Source organism: Xyrauchen texanus, chromosome 7, assembly GCF_025860055.1.
Source record: "Xyrauchen texanus isolate HMW12.3.18 chromosome 7, RBS_HiC_50CHRs, whole genome shotgun sequence".
NCBI lineage: Eukaryota > Metazoa > Chordata > Actinopteri > Cypriniformes > Catostomidae > Xyrauchen > Xyrauchen texanus.
The window spans coordinates 36463902-36480689 of NC_068282.1; the positions used below are offsets into that span (position 1 = coordinate 36463902).

The 16788-nt window shown below is 38.5% G+C and overlaps 1 protein-coding gene across 1 annotated transcript in view; it reads right to left on the bottom strand.

The window, feature by feature from the left end:
- Positions 1–11764, bottom strand: part of LOC127646083 (28S ribosomal protein S9, mitochondrial-like) — a 29973-nt gene extending 18209 nt beyond the window's left edge. The window contains exons 1-2 of the mRNA XM_052129535.1: positions 11650–11764; positions 10983–11165 (exon numbers count right to left, since the gene is read on the bottom strand). Of these exons, the coding sequence (XP_051985495.1) occupies positions 10983–11165; positions 11650–11748 (282 nt within the window). The 5' untranslated portion in view covers positions 11749–11764. The remainder of the gene's footprint in view (positions 1–10982; positions 11166–11649) is intronic.
- Positions 11765–16788: the final 5024 nt, after the last annotated feature.

The following is a 16788-nucleotide window of genomic DNA, read 5'->3' on the forward strand; positions in this document are numbered from 1 at the left end:
TTAAGTACTTTGGCTAGTTTGATAATACCCTCAGCAGCCATTAGGGCTTTAGTACTCTCAATTTAGTAGATTTTCCAACAAAATCAACACAAAAAATGCGGACAACGGACATGTCTCTAATTGGTTACAATGCTTAATGTTGAAAAGAAATAGAATATTTAGACATGACTGGCGTATACCTAAAGGGAATTAACACTTTTCTGTATTTGACACTTTTCACAATTAACTGCGGCAGCCAAATTAGTAATCACGATTATTTAAAAAAATAAATGTGTGGCACTAATGCATAAATGACCTCTGTTATGCTTGGCTAAATGCCACGTATTATTTTCTTTCTTCCATGGAACAAAGAAAATAATGTTTTGCAGAACGTCCAACCTGCTTTTTCTGGATGGCAGTTCACACAACCAAGCTCCAAAATGGACAAGAAAGCACCATAAATATAGTCCATATGACTTACCATATAGTCAAAATGTTACCATATTCCAAAACCATGTTATAGTTTTGTGTGAGGAACAGATCAGACATAAGTCATTATTCACTGAGAGCCTACCCCCTCCACCATAGCTTTCAAATATTCACTCTTGGTGCTTCAAGACACACCACAACAAGGTTTTATGTCAGTGATGTCAAAAACCATCTTAAAATACCAAGCTTGTATATGCAACAACATGAGGATGAGTGATAACAGATTTCATTTTAGGTGATGAACTAACATTTTGTTACAATAATTATTACTTGGTCAATGATACGTTTCCTTTAACAGTTACAGTTATCAAAAACTCAGCAAATTTCTCCAAAGCATGGGCTTTGTGAAATTCAGAACCCACCTGATGGGTGCAAACACACACAGAGAGAGTATGTGTGTGTGAGCGCGTGTGCGCAAGTAGACGAACGACAGCGAGAGAAGGCAGGTGAGGCCTGCAGTCTTTATTAATTACTTCCTCCTGGCAGAGCTTGCTGTGCAGCTGTTTCACACCTTCAGCGCATTCACAGGAACGTCATGTCGGCTGAAGCGCTTGGCAGACATGCCAGTGCCAGCTCATGCACAGATGCCCCATCCTGTACTTGTTCTATGGCCTTCAGTCGCAGCCATTTTCCACCCCTTACCCACCGATCAGCTGGCAGAGGGATGGAATGTGTCAGCTTCTTTTAGCCACACTAACTCTGAGGACTCAATTCATTAACAGTGACAGAGAAAGGGGAATAACACTAAGTATCGAGAAATTGACCAAATTAAAGGGATAAAACAATTACAGACATTTTTGTATGACAGGAAAAGTCTATTAAGCCCTGCTGGAACACCAATGAGAAGGAGAAGATCACTTTATTTTTAGTTCAAGAGAATCCAAAAGTTGTAACAATGAGTGTAACAGCCTTCACATCTCTCAAAAAGTTTTTTAGTACTGTAACAGAATGTTTTTTATGACTTTCATTTATTTAATGGTTGTCAAGCATGCAATCTTCTGCCTATGCGAATGGAACACCATACAAAAATACTCAGTCTTTCCAGCACTGCTATTCAGAAGCACCACAATACTATTCACAATACCTCTGAATTACAACCAGTATTGCCCATTTCCCAAACAACGACTCTTATGTGCCGGCTCTTTAGAATCTACACCACAAAGCATACAACGCTACCCTCCAAATGAATGACTTTTACAACGTGGTTCATTTTAGTGAATTAAAAATGTACTCACAATAAATTCATTTATTTCAACATGTCCAACTTGTGAGACTTAAAAATTGTATCTCTTAAATTTTGTGTAGTTAAAGATACACATTATGAGTTTTGTTATAATTAGTGATATTTTTATGAATTATTATTATTTTAATAGAAATCAATACTGACGACACAGGGTAATGCACATCTTTAAACCCTGAGTCTACATAAAGGCTATCAAATATTATTATTTCATATGTTATTATTCAGAAAAACAAGTGGTAAAAGTTGGATTTTTATAGAAATGCGCTCTGCTTGTGTTCAGAGATTTAACACACAGACACACATACTAGTCTGATAAGATTCCAAGTTTCTCGTACTGCTTCACAGTTTCTTTCCACCATAAAAGCAGATCCTCGTTTATTGGTTTGCATGACTCCAAAAGCATTGAATATCAATAGAGTAGAATTTAATAAGAATCAAATTATTACAGTTGACTTTACACTTGGCCAAATACACCATCATAACTCCTTCGGAGCAGAAGCACTGACCAGTTGGAAATCTTAATGTAAATGTGAAACATGTAGTTTTTGCACCTCTAGCTGCACCAAATGGCAAAATAATGACCATAATAAAAAGGTTTTCAAACAGGTTTTCCAGGGCTCCAGCCTGAAATTACTTAGGAGCCAGTGGCTTCTTAACCGAAACATTAAGGAGCTAAATGGCTTTTTTTTTTTTTTTGTCACTAAACAGTATACATTTGGGAGGTGCACGAGTAATCGAATATTCGTTCTGCGATAATTATTAGAATAGTAAAAATACTATTTGAATTTCGCAAAGTTTTGCTGGCCATATATACAATGATATGCATGTTAAATCCTGAACACACAAACTAAAACGGGCAGTTATAAAAGAAAGCACTGGTGGCGCTGATGAGTGTGGACACAAGTTGATCACATTTGTTGAGCAAAGGGGTCTGTCAGTATGTTCAGATGGCCACCTAAAAAGCGGGTTATTGCGAGAATGTGGCTTCCTGTGAGAAAGCTGGGTTCCTGTTTAAATGTACTAGATAAGCTGTGTACACTTTACTCTCGTATATACGCAGCTCATCACAAAGCAGCATCTCTGTTGTAGGGCTGGGCTATAACACGTTAGATATATATCGCGATAAAGAAAATCCACGATAAGCTTTTGAGGAATTTTCGATATTTACTGCGTGTCGCTAAAACACAAGCAGTTCAGCTTTCTCAGGCTGCGTTTCCACTGTGGCGGACGAAATCCGCTCAAAGCGCTCCGCACCGCTGCCAATCCTACAATCCACCTTGCGAGCATGACGCTCGGCTTTCATAGGAATGAATTGAAAACGCTCTCAGCTTCGCTCACTACGCACCAGTGGTAACGTAGTGTCAGACTGGATGAACTTGCTAATGCTAGCTGCCTTGCTAACAATTAGGCTATGTCGGACATTGGATTGATTCCATCCGCACCGCAAGATATCATGACAACGGTTGCGACCTCTCATCGTCTCTAGTGAAGAGCGCGACAGAACAACAGTGATGTGGACAACAGCTCTGAACTTTCTGCGCTGTAATCTTGAATATTGTGCTCTGGCAACAAACATGCATCATTTCTGCCCTGTACCGCTCCGCACGCCTTACCTCTTTTCCCTGCATGTGTGTAGACATGAAGCGCCGCATGAGTTAACGTTTTTTCAAAGCACCTTTTAAATGTATCTTTATTAATCAGCATGTTACGAGCCTTTAATTATAAACAAATCGAATAAACAAATCGATTTCTGTTCTAATTTAGTGAAAATTAATTAGATGTCTGGAATGGATAAGGTAAGACTAAAATTAAAAGTTGGTAGACCAGTCTCTCACTTTAATGAAAATATACAAATATGTTTTTTAAATAAAATAAAATTCTCTCTCGGGACACCCCCTAATCCCCATTCAGCATCATTCCACAGTCCCAAGGGCTTCTACGCCCCATACTTAGGTATCTGAATCTAAAGAAATTTAAAAAATACTTAATTTTAATGTAAAAATATTCCAACAAATACTGGACTGCTGTCACTATGCTTCAGAACAAACAAATGATCTTTTAACATTTCAATTGATAAACGGTAAAAGATGGTAAAATTGGTAAAAGATCCCACAGACTATTTTGACTGTTTAGAATTTATTTTTCTTCTTTTCTTCCATCAACTTTGAAATAAAAAAAAAAGAAAGTGCAATGTGTAAATATAGTGATAAATATCGATATTGAACAATATGAAAAAGATTATCGTGATAACAATTTTGGCCATATCGCCCAGCCCTTCTCTGTTGCAACGTAATCCCCGTGATGCTTTTGTTAACAATAAACATGGCATCCGAGAAAGACTATGCTAGGGGAGGTAAGGGACATTCCATCATTAAACCTGGTGAGTATAGTTTACAGAGCACTTGGATATGCTAATTTTTCTCAACAAAAACATGACAAGTGATACAATATAAACACGATAACTATTATATGACAAGTGTTTATAGTCGTCCTGTACGTTAACTGCGTCAGTCTACTTCATTAGCGTTTTCTTTTTCTTTGCTTTGAGTGAGCTTAAATGCTTTCATTCTATTCTTTTTTTTGTTTTCACAAATAGCTTGTTTAAATATATATATTAAAAAAAAAAAAAAAAAAAAGGACATGATACAAGCTTGTTTTGAATATAATTAGAAGCTTGTTTTTTTAATGGTGAAGCAAAATGACTAAAAATAAATATTTTACAATGTATCTCTCATTTACCTACATATTCCTTCATTTAAATAGAATATCACACATTCGTTTTTTATGAGCTTAAATATTAAAATACCAGATTATTGATGAATGCCCATCTCTAGTAAATATAGTAGTTGAGAAGATACTCAAGTTTGCATTCCCCTTTTGTCTCAATGTTCACACCTCTTTCATAATTTATACAAATAAAATTGTATATATTATATCATTTTATTTAGCCTTTCAGAATCTACATAAGCAGATATTTACATAAAGCATAGTATGCATATAGTAGTGTGTTGCCTTCTTGAGCATCGATTAATGTTTGCACCTTGAGTAATAGTTGTGTAGGAGTCCCTCAATTGTCCTACATGTCAAAAGCTGGATCTCATATATCTATCCGATCAGCCACAACATTAAAACCTTAAAAACATTAAAACAGTGCCAACCCGCATCTCAGAATAGCATTCATAGATGCGATTCTTCTTAGCACAATCGTACAGAGTGGTTACCTGAGTTACTATAGACTTCAAACCAGTCTGGCCATTCTCCGTAAACCTCTCACATCAACAAGGTGTTTCCATCTGCAGAACTGCCGTTCACTGGATGTTTTTGGCACCATTCGGAGTAAATTCTAGAGACAGAGGTGTGTGAAAATCCCAGGAGATCAGCAGTTACAGAAATACTTAAACCAGCCCGTCAAGCACCAACAATCACCCATGCAATTATCTAATCATTAAATCATGCATATATGGGTCAGGAGCTTCAGTTAATGTTCAAAACAACCATCAGAAAGGGGAAAAATGTGATCTCAGTTATTTGGACCGTGGCATGATTGGTGGTGCCAGATGGGCTGGTTTGAGTATTTCTCCTGGAATTTTCATGCAGAATTTACTCCAAATGGTGCCAAAAACAAAAAACATCCACTGAGTGGCAGTTCTGCAACTGCAAACACCTTTTTGATGATAGAGGTCAACAGAAAATTACTGGTTTGAAATGACAAAGTCTACGGTAACTCTGATAACCTTACCACAAAAGTACAATTGTGGTAAGAAGACTAGCATCTCAGAATGAGAGGGACCTCCACAATATTAGGCAGATAGTTTAAATTGTAGTGGCTGATCGGTGTGTAATATATACAGTGAGGAAAATAAGTATTTGAACACCCTGCTATTTTGCAAGTTCTCCCACTTAGAAATCATGGAGGGGTCTGAAATTGTCATCGTAGGTGCATGTCCACTGTGAGAGACATAATCTAAAAAAAAAAAATCCAGAAATCACAATGTATGATTTTTTAACTATTTATTTGTATGATACAGCTGCAAATAAGTATTTGAACACCTGAGAAAATCAATGTTAATATTTGGTACAGTAGCCTTTGTTTGCAATTACAGAGGTCAAACGTTTCCTGTAGTTTTTCACCAGGTTTGCACACACTGCAGGAGGGATTTTGGCCCACTCCTCCACACAGATCTTCTCTAGATCAGTCAGGTTTCTGGGCTGTCGCTGAGAAACACGGAGTTTGAGCTCCCTCCAAAGATTCTCTATTGGGTATAGGTCTGGAGACTGGCTAGGCCACGCCAGAACCTTGATATGCTTCTTACAGAGCCACTCCTTGGTTATCCTGGCTGTGTGCTTCGGGTCATTGTCATGTTGGAAGACCCAGCCTCGACCCATCTTCAATGCTCTAACTGAGGGAAGGAGGTTGTTCCCCAAAATCTCGCAATACATGGCCCCGGTCATCCTCTCCTTAATACAGTGCAGTCAGCCCTGTCCCATGTGCAGAAAAACACCCCCAAAGCATGATGCTACCACCCCCATGCTTCACAGTAGGGATGGTGTTCTTGGGATGGTACTCATCATTCTTCTTCCTCCAAACACGGTTAGTGGAATTATGACCAAAAAGTTCTATTTTGGTCTCATCTGACCACATGACTTTCTCCCATGACTCCTCTGGATCATCCAAATGGTCATTGGCAAACTTAAGACGGGCCTTGACATGTGCTGGTTTAAGCAGGGGAACCTTCCGTGCCATGCATGATTTCAAACCATGGCGTCTTAGTGTATTACCAACAGTAACCTTGGAAACGGTGGTCCCAGCTCTTTTCAGGTCATTAACCAGCTCCTCCCGTGTAGTTCTGGGCTGATTTCTCACCTTTCTTAGGATCATTGAGACCACACGAGGTGAGATCTTGCATGGAGCCCCAGTCCGAGGGAGATTGACAGTCATGTTTAGCTTCTTCCATTTTCTAATGATTGCTCCAACAGTGGACCTTTTTTCACCAAGCTGCTTGGCAATTTCCCCATAGCCCTTTCCAGCCTTGTGGAGGTGTACAATTTTGTCTCTAGTGTCTTTGGACAGCTCTTTGGTCTTGGTCATGTTAGTAGTTGGATTCTTACTGATTGTATGGGGTGGACAGGTGTCTTTATGCACCTAATGACCTCAAATAGGTGCATCTAATTTAGGATAATAAATGGAGTGGAGGTGGACATTTTAAAGGCAGACTAACAGGTCTTTGAGGGTCAGAATTCTAGCTGATAGACAGGTGTTCAAATACTTATTTGCAGCTGTATCATACAAATAAATAGTTAAAAAATCATACATTGTGATTTCTGGATTTTTTTTTTTAGATTATGTCTCTCACAGTGGACATGCACCTACGATGACAATTTTAGACCCCTCCATGATTTCTAAGTGGGAGAACTTGCAAAATAGCAGGGTGTTCAAATACTTATTTTCCTCACTGTATATATATATATATATATTTTAGAAGTGTAACGGATCTCTGAAATAAAACGAACCGTAAGGTTCACTACTCAGGGTTCAGGAACCATTGGCACCGTGGTTGGTTCACCTCAAGTTTAAATGACGCATCTGGAGCACAAGTTTTGGTCAAGAAAACAAAGCGTCAAACACACAGGCACGGTTACAACCTCCACTAATGCACCTGAATGGATATGCTCCGCCTGCGTTTCATGCGAGTCAACTTGATAACATCACTGCTCTGCAAGCGTTGTGTGTAGTTGAAAATGGCAAGAGGAGAAAACGAGACACTGATAGAAAAGCCCAATGCCTTTCTCCTTGCTGGGAATATTTTTTTATGCAGTCAATTACAACGATTGGTGATGGTCAAAAGACATTTACAAAACAGACACTGTTTGCAGACATTGCTCGACACGAGTGGCGTATACTTAGGGCTGGGCGATAAAACAGTATTGGTATTTATCGACAGTACACCTTTATCGATAACAATATAATTTTTTTTTCAATATAACACTCGATAGTTTCATTTAAATGCATTCACATGTAAATAGACATGAAGTTTGGTTGCATGGACAACCCTCAAGCGCACACCGTACCTGGGGTTGATAAAGGAGCACGCTTCAAGTGACAACAAAACAGCCAATATCAAGTTGCGTTGCTGTGGGGTTCGGTTGCGCCATCGCCATGTGAAATCAGAACACACGAACACATGCGAAATTGACTGCCGTGCCTGCCGGCGATGAGGAGATTATGAAAAAAAAAAAAAGGACATATCAGCTCGACAGTGTCAGTTTTTTGGTTTCTTTACGTCTGACCAACATCAGAACACTGTTGTGTGTACGCTTTGAAAAAAAAAATGTCCCGGCCAAGTACGGAAACACATGCAACTAATTATTTAATCACTTTAACCGCTTCCACCCTTTGGAATATGCAGCATGTCATCTGCCACAACATACATCTACCTCACCTCAACAAACAACCCACAAGCAGTCCACGATGGAGAGGTCCTCCAAACGATTTTTTTAACATTTATTTATTAAGTTCAATAGTTTCTTTAACACTTATATAAGAAAGAAGATGTGTTTAAATTGTATTTTGTTTTTGACTATTAAAACTAAAATAATGTTTTGTTTGCATTAATAGAGTGGGTAAATTACAAATACAGTGGTTAAATTCAAACCTTTTTTCTACTGGTGTTGGTTTAAAAAAGGTAATTAAAATGTATCAATAATTATCGATACCGAATGATATGAAACATTATACCGTGATACATGTTTTAGCTGTATCGCCCAGTCCAACGTATACTGGTCATATATATCAATAATGCGTGTGAGGGTTTATTTAAAACGCGCATGCAAGTTCTTGCTGTTTCCTCGAGCGGCTGTAATCTATCGCGAGTGTCAATAATGCACTTTGATATGCGATTAATCTTTTACACCGACGTCACCCAGGGAAAGAGCAGCAGGTGAGCCAAAATTGCACACATTCCATTTTTTTTTTTTTTAAGCAGACAATCAAAATTCAAACAGAAATGAAACGATAACTAAAGCGCTTGGGGTGTTCATGTGGGAATTCCACGTATTATTAAAATACTCGAGCAACATCATCACAACATCCCTTCTCGTATGAATTTTATTAGCAAGGTTATTCCTTTTATATTGATGTACAGCTTCCGAATACATGTTGAGATTAATATGAAGTGCACTTTATGTTGATGCATGTAGTGTAATAGTGCAGGTATTAAGTTAAAATGTTGAATTAGTAATTAGAGAAAAATATTTTGGCTTTACTGTAGTAATATTGTAATAACCATGACTGCTGTCACCATGGTTTTCTGAGCAGAAACCATGGTTTTGGTACAATTAATCATGGTTTTACAGTAGTAATACTGTTGTTTCTATATAGTAACCATGATTTTATTATACATATTGTAACCATGACAGTAACAATGTAAAACTGTGATACAAACTGGACTGTGAGAAATTCGAACCGTTACACCTCTAATATAATATAATATATACACACTCGCACACACACGGTCAAAAGTTTTGAAACACTCTTTATAATAATTTGTTTTTCACATTTCAGAATAATAGTAATGTCATCAAAACTATGGAATAACATAAATGGAACTATGGGAATTATGTTGTGACTAAAAATCCAAAATAAAATCAAAACGGTAATATTTTATTCACGAAAAAGACCCAGTTCAAAAGAGTAATTTGGACACGACTCTCTCATGCTGTGTTTTTTGTTCCGTGGAACGGGTGAAAAGCAGCTCGAGACACACTTATGTGCGCTCTAAAATGTACTCAAATAGTTTTGGTCGCATTTGTGACCATTTTAGCCACAGTCTGGAGCCCTGTTTTCCAAACACTCCCTACATCTGACGTTGGTTGTACACACGCACAGGCTGTGTCCTAAACCTAACGCTAAGCTGCTGCTCAGTCAGTCATAGATTCGTCAGGTAGCATTCTTGTATGAAGGTAGCTCATGGGGAAACTGGTTTCAGACTGGCCTCCAAGGCACCATAACCTCATATCTAATGATCCAAGTGCACTTGGGACATAACCAAACAATTAATGACTACAACGTTTCTTCTTGCTTGAAATGAAATCTTAGTTTATAACTGAACATTTATAAATTAATTTTCTGATTTCAAACATTCTATGCCATTTTAGTATTCTGCATGAACCGTTGAACCACACACATAGGTTTCACTGAAATATCAGAGAAAGATATGCCTATGCCATCTTCAAAAATGGTCAGATGGAGGCATTTTAGACCAATGGCATATAAAGTAACAAGGGGTGCTGAATTCAACTGATTTTAGTAACATACTTAATTCCTTAACTCTGTATAAAAATAAAAATAATGACGCTGTTACCCTTATAACAGCGAGTCGAGTGTGAAGTGGCTGGGATGAGGATTAGCACCTCTAAATCTGAGGCCATGGTTCTCACCAGGAAACCGATGAAGAGCGTACTCCGGATAGGGAAGGAGGTGGTTGAGGTGGTTTGGGCATCTGGTAAGTATGTCCCCTAGGCGTCTCCCTAGGGAGGTGTTTCAGGCACATCCAGCTGGGAGGTGGCCTCGGGGAAGACCCAGGACTAGGTGGAGAGATTACATCTCCACACTGGGAATGCCTCGGGGTCCCCCAGTCAGAGCTGGTTAAGGTGGCTCGGGATAGGGAAGTTTGGGGCTCCCTGCTGGAGCTGCTGCCCCCGCGACCCGACTTCGGATAGGCGGTTGAAGATGGATGTTACCCTTATAAGGCTCATTCTTCTTGACCTATAATTGTGCCCCAAACCACAGGCGAACATTGGCATTTCACCTCCCTATTCAAACTAATGCATTGCTCAGTATATATTGATCCATGGCATTTCATATGTTGGCTATGATAATCATTTATTGTTGTGCATCTTCCTTCAGAAAAAGGTAGATTCTGAAATGTAGTTGATTTTACATAGAATATGGGAGTGGTGGTGGCGTAGTGGCTAAAGCACTGGGCTGTTAATCAGATGGTCGCTGGTTCTAACCCCACAGCCACCACCATTGTGTCCTTGAGCAAGGCACTTAACTCCAGGTTGCTCTGGGGGGATTGTCCCTGTAATAATTGCACTGTAAGTCGCTCTCTGCCAAATGCATAAATGTAAATGTAAATATCCCATTTTCAATCAACTATCCCACTTACACCACAAATATATATATATATATATATATATATATATATATATATATATATATATATATAAATCAGAATAGAATATAGTAGAATAAGGCATTGAGGTAACTTACATCAATATCCTCCTGTGTAAATGTTTCTGGGTCCTCACCCATCATGTTGGCCAGATGACGTTTGCCAATCTCAAACCCCTCCACCTGTTTCTTGATGAACTCCTCTGTGTACTTCTGAGGACCTGCTGCTGCCAGGTTCTTCCTCCACAAAGAGGATGACACACAAACCTGTCTGACAGGCAGCTGGTAAGAATAAAGAGAGAATTATATTTTTACCAGGAGACCAGCATGAATTTCTGTCCACTGTTGTTGCTAAGAACAGTATATGAAGTAGGTTTGGTGACCAAGTTCATGAAACAGCAACATTAAAAATAATCATAGAAGAACCGTAATATATTCCAAGTAATATTCAAATTAAAATATTAATTCATATAAATAATATATTAATAGTCATAGATCGCATTTCTGAAAAAGGCTTCCGTTTTGTTTTATTTTATTTTTTATCTGGCATAACCAGAGGACATAATATCATATAGTACTAAAACGAATAATTACCGCGTCATTTATGCATAACGGGAAGACAGTCCACTCCATCCTGTCAATCTACACGATTACAAGGACTTTATTCAGCCACAAGGACAAAACACTCTGGAGCAAAACTGCCAATAACGACCAACTAGTCACTAAACAGCTGTGGCAAGAAGAAAAGATAAGAAAGCATGTTCACCTGCAAATCCGCCTTTGATAAGGACACAAACAAAGCCTTCTTGCAGCTCCCATACTTCAATAACAGCGATCTCACACCTTTCATACTGGATGCAGCCATGTTTGCCACCCGACTAGCTAAAACAGGAAGTGATGACAGCGTCACATCCGCGATTATCTGGTTGGGTCGTTCATCACTGTTAGTTTGTTTCCAAAAATAATAAAAAAAAAATACCTTTGACACATTGCAATGGTAGATTTTGGGCATAAAATGTTTCTGCACATTTAAATGTGTTACTAAATGGATGATCAAACACTCTTATTATATTTGAAAGAAACATACCTACCTTACTAATAACTGATGAATTAATGTATCTCTTTGTAAATTAAGATAAAAAATACTTGAGAGAAAATAACTTAAAATTGCAGTTAAGTTTAAGGATATATTTATTTATTTTTTCATAAAAAAGCACAACCTGCAGTCTTAAAAAAAAAAAAAAAAAAAAACATTATTAATGATTTATAAAATCCATTCCTGAAACATTATGTTCAGTAGTCTATGAACAAATCAGACGTGGGGCAGAGCCACAGGCCAACATTAATTCCAGAGGGTGTATATGTGCACTGCTTCTATTAGATGCTGCGTCTTCACTCGTGATAGAGTTGGAGTGCGTGTTTGGGAACATTAATCAAAGTGAAGGGGCTCACGCTCCTTGTTTGTGCCAGTCGACGCTCTGGCGAACTAATGTGGCGAAATGATGAACTACTTTTGCGCTCAGGTTTAGCCACAAGCGTTCAAAAAGAAAAATAGACTCGACCCCATGTCTTCAATTCACCATGGGGGTTAGTGAGCTTCACATCAATCACATGCTAACTCAAGACTAACTCTGGACTAAAATACCTACTGGAAGTGTTTCTGTGAACAACCCCCAACCCAATGTAAAAGATGTCAATATGTGTGTGCAGGTGTGCAGAATTAGACTATAGATGAACACTTTAAAGATAGAATTATATATATATATTTTAAAAAGATGTAAGTGCTCTCTGAGTATTAAGAAATGAAATAAAATAAAATTGTTATTGCAAGACCAAGTCTGACTGCTTTATTGACCTTAAAGGAATAGTACACCCAAAAATGAAAATTCTCTCATCGTTTGCTTACCCTCATACCATCTCAGATGTGTATGACTTTCTTTCTTCTGCTGAACACAAACAATGATTTTTAGAAGAATATCTCAGCTCTGTTGGTCCATTCAATGCAAATTAATGGTGACCAGAACTTTGAAGCTCTAAAGTAATCTATACGACTCCAGTGGTTAAATTCATATCTTCAAAATATGATAGGTGTGGGTGCAAAACAAGTGAATATGTCAAGTCTTTTTACCATAAATTCTCCTCCCTGCCCAGAAGGTGGCGATATGCACAAATAATGTGAATAGCCAAAAACAAAAGAAGAAGAATGTGAAAGTAAAAGTGGAGATTTATTGTACAAAAGGACTTTTGAATCTTTTACTCACCCACACCTATCATTTCGCTTCTGAAGACAATTATTAAAACATTGGATACTTATGGATTATTTTGATGCTGCCTTTAAATGCCTTTTGGGCCTTCAAAGTTCTGGCCACCATTCACTTGCATTGATTGCAGCTACAAAACAGAGAAATTTGTGTAAAAATCTTTGTTTGTGGTCAGCAGAAGAAAGAAAGTCATAGACATCTGGGATGGTGTGAGAGTGAGTAAATGATGAGAAAATTTTATTTTTTGGGTGAACTATTCCTTTAACTGCGCAGTGCAGGATAATGTCATTATTTCATCAGACTCTTGTGAGGATGATTTTGTTGTCTTCTCAAAAGTTTAATCAATGCCTTCTTCATTCCTGGAATTTTGGAAAGTGGCTTCAGTACAGAATGAAAGTTCCTTGATAAGCAAAATAGCTGTGTTGTTATAGAGACCAAGACAGAAGTGGAATTTTCCACAGGCTGAAATGTGGTAATTGTGCCTTTTCGAGAAATATTGATTGACCATGCTGGAAAACAAATGGGTTAAAAGTGGCAGGGCATTGGAGGTCAAGAAAAAAGAGAATAAGGGGAAAGATAGGAGAGAGAGATGAGCCTGGATTCTTAAAGCTTTAGTGGCAGGATGCAGGCTTATTTCAGTCATAATTTCATAATATCCTTACTGGCTTGTGATGGGATAAGCACTTCTCACAGCATGTGTCGTTTTCACCTTAAAGCTTTCACACTGCTTACTGCTAGTGTGGCTGACACTATCAGTCATAGGGGCAGTCTGCTTTAAACTGCTTTTCCGCTGGTATTTTGCACACTGTATCTCTCATTCTATTCATGAGGGATTTATGTGAAAACATCTCAGTGGATAAAAAACAGCACATGTGTTCTGCTAAGTCTTGGTCTAATGAATTTGTTTACTTGGGGCGAGTGCCAAAGTAAATGGCAACTGTCCAGCTTTTTCTGAAATAGGTTTTATTTCAAAATAGGAAAGAATGCTTCAAGCACTGTAACTACACTACAAATATGTTCATATGATTTTACAAAATCAAATTAGCTTATGAAGGAAATCACATGATCAATCCATTTAACAATGCCATTATTTGCAGTGTTGGGTGTCATCTAATTACAAAGTAATTAGTTACAATAATCGAATTACCTTTAAGTCAAAGGGCAGAGTAAGACATAACATTTAAAATTCTTGGAATCAGATAACAGTTACTGACCTTCAATTAAGGTAATTACCAGTACATTACTTGGGTTACATACTGTATATTATAAAAATAATATGATCTACATATAATACATTTAAAATTTGAATTCATATGTTTATATGTACATCTATTTGCATTACGTCTTGACAGCTGAAGGGTTTGTGACAATGAACAAGGAAATCTAGACAAAATACTTAAAGTAATTGTAATGAGATTACTTTTCTACAAAGCAATCAGTAGAGTAATCTTATTACTATTTTAGAGAAGTAACCAGTATTTAGTAGTGGATTACATTTTGAGTGCCCCAACATTTATTATTTAAAAATCCAGAATATTAACACAAAGAGATTTTGTCTCAAGAGATATATAAGTTGCATTTTTATGCACACATTTGCTTATAACGTCCACGAATGTAAGCCACAATTTAAAAGGAGCAACACAGGACAGCATAGCAATAATGAACCAAATAAGAATGTAGTTGTCATGCTGGCAGAACCATTTATCGATTCTAAGACACAGCAGCTAGAGCGGAGTGAAGGTGGTGAAAGGAAAAAATGCAAACAACAGATTTCTCTTTTCCCCCAGAACCCACACTTGTGAATTGGTACAAATTTGTGAGTATCTACATGTGTGTGTGTGCCTTTGTCATGGGTGCCAGTGCTCCTTTCATGCCCTTAAGCAATGGAACCCACCCCATGCCCCTACTCTGCATGAACTAGCACCTGCAGTGATTGGCTGCTTATCTATGGGGAGAAAGAAGAGGTAGAAAGGCATGTGATTGGAAAAGAAGCCGGAGGATATGAGTGGGGCCCAAATTATGTCCTCTCCTCGGAGATGCAGGCAAAAATCAAGAGAGCTGTAATCCACACAGAACATGTATGGCCCAGAGATGCAGACAGAGCAACACAAAAAAAACACACCATCAACAAGCCAAGTAATGAGTGTGCAGGAGAAACACACAGATGACATGTCCCAGACAGACAGAGCCTGTTCTTAGGAAATCCCTATTGTATTTTTATTGTTTTCACTATCAGGCCTTCTGTATTTTGGAAATTTACTTTTAATGAAAACAGTCCTTCAACTGAGGCCTTTCTGTATGCCTTTCAAATGCTGAATCCATTATTGTTGTAACAATGCTTCTGAAGCATCCGTGGAGAATGCTTATACAGATTTAATATCTGCCATCCGACAGCCACAGAAATCATCCGGCTGATTATCAAAGAGCTGCGCTTGGAGTGGACTTTAATTGATAGCAAAAGCTCTGTAATAAATAGAGACGTTTTGCTGAGGAGCATAGAGAAGCTGAACTGCCAGTGATTACCTGCTGGAATCAGGCCTCATCAATAACAGCCTAATTACAAAGCACTTCTGGCAGTGCGTGAAACAAATCGACTGCTGCTGCAGATTGGGCCATGGCCACGGACGTCCACAGATATTAGGGCTTTTAGCGATGCACCTGTGGGGGGCTACCTGAATATTGCTCCCCACACACTGCTGATAAGGAAGAATGGAACTATTTAGATCAGGTTCAAGTGCTTTGCCTCTGCCAGCTCTTCTAATGCCTCCTTTGCAGGCTTATGTGGTCATGGGGCTACAGCCAGAACTTCCTCTGTTTCTCTGCACAATTCCTTATCTGACATATTCTTGATCTGATCTCATCTATATCATTTTGTACTCCTCAGATCTTTGACACAATATTTGTTACATAGGTAGTAATGACAGAACACAGATCTGTCAGGTTTGTGTGATGTGTGTGCTTGCTCCACTTCTTAAGACTCTCTATTTTTCTCTCTCAATCTCAGATGGAACCACTTTGTAGACCCATTCAACCCCCCTCACACACACACACACACACACACACACACACCAGTGGAGCGGCTGTATTGGGTTTCAAGCATGAGACATGTTGAAGGGTTCCTTCCCTGCTTCCCATGGATGAAAAGACCAGTGTCTTTTTTTTCCCAGGTAAATGTCTGAGGTGGCGTCCCGGTGGCTTCACCGCAGGAAGGAAGCCATTACTACACAGTGCGGAGAAAGGGGCCGTGGGATGCAGCTGCCTGCCACTTGGGAGGAAGAGGTTCAAGACCCCAGACAGGACGGGAGAAATACGACCCTCTGGAGTAGCTGAGAATGACTTAAAAAAAAAAACTTCTTACCGCCTCATCTCATAAACATTTCCTGCTAATGGACTTGACCTGAAGGGGCTACCCCTTGTGCTCTTTAACTCTGTTTGGGCCCAGAATTGCATACATGCCCAGCATTAGACCCCTTATTTGAACCAACATAGCAATTTTGAGGTTAAAAGTACTGCAAAAGAGAAATTTTGTTGACCTTTTTGTTTTGGAGAAAATTCCAAAGAACCATTTAATTTTAAAATTCAAAATAGACCTGGTAGAGTACCGTAGATATTCAGCACCTCCCTTTTGATTCTACAAATGAACA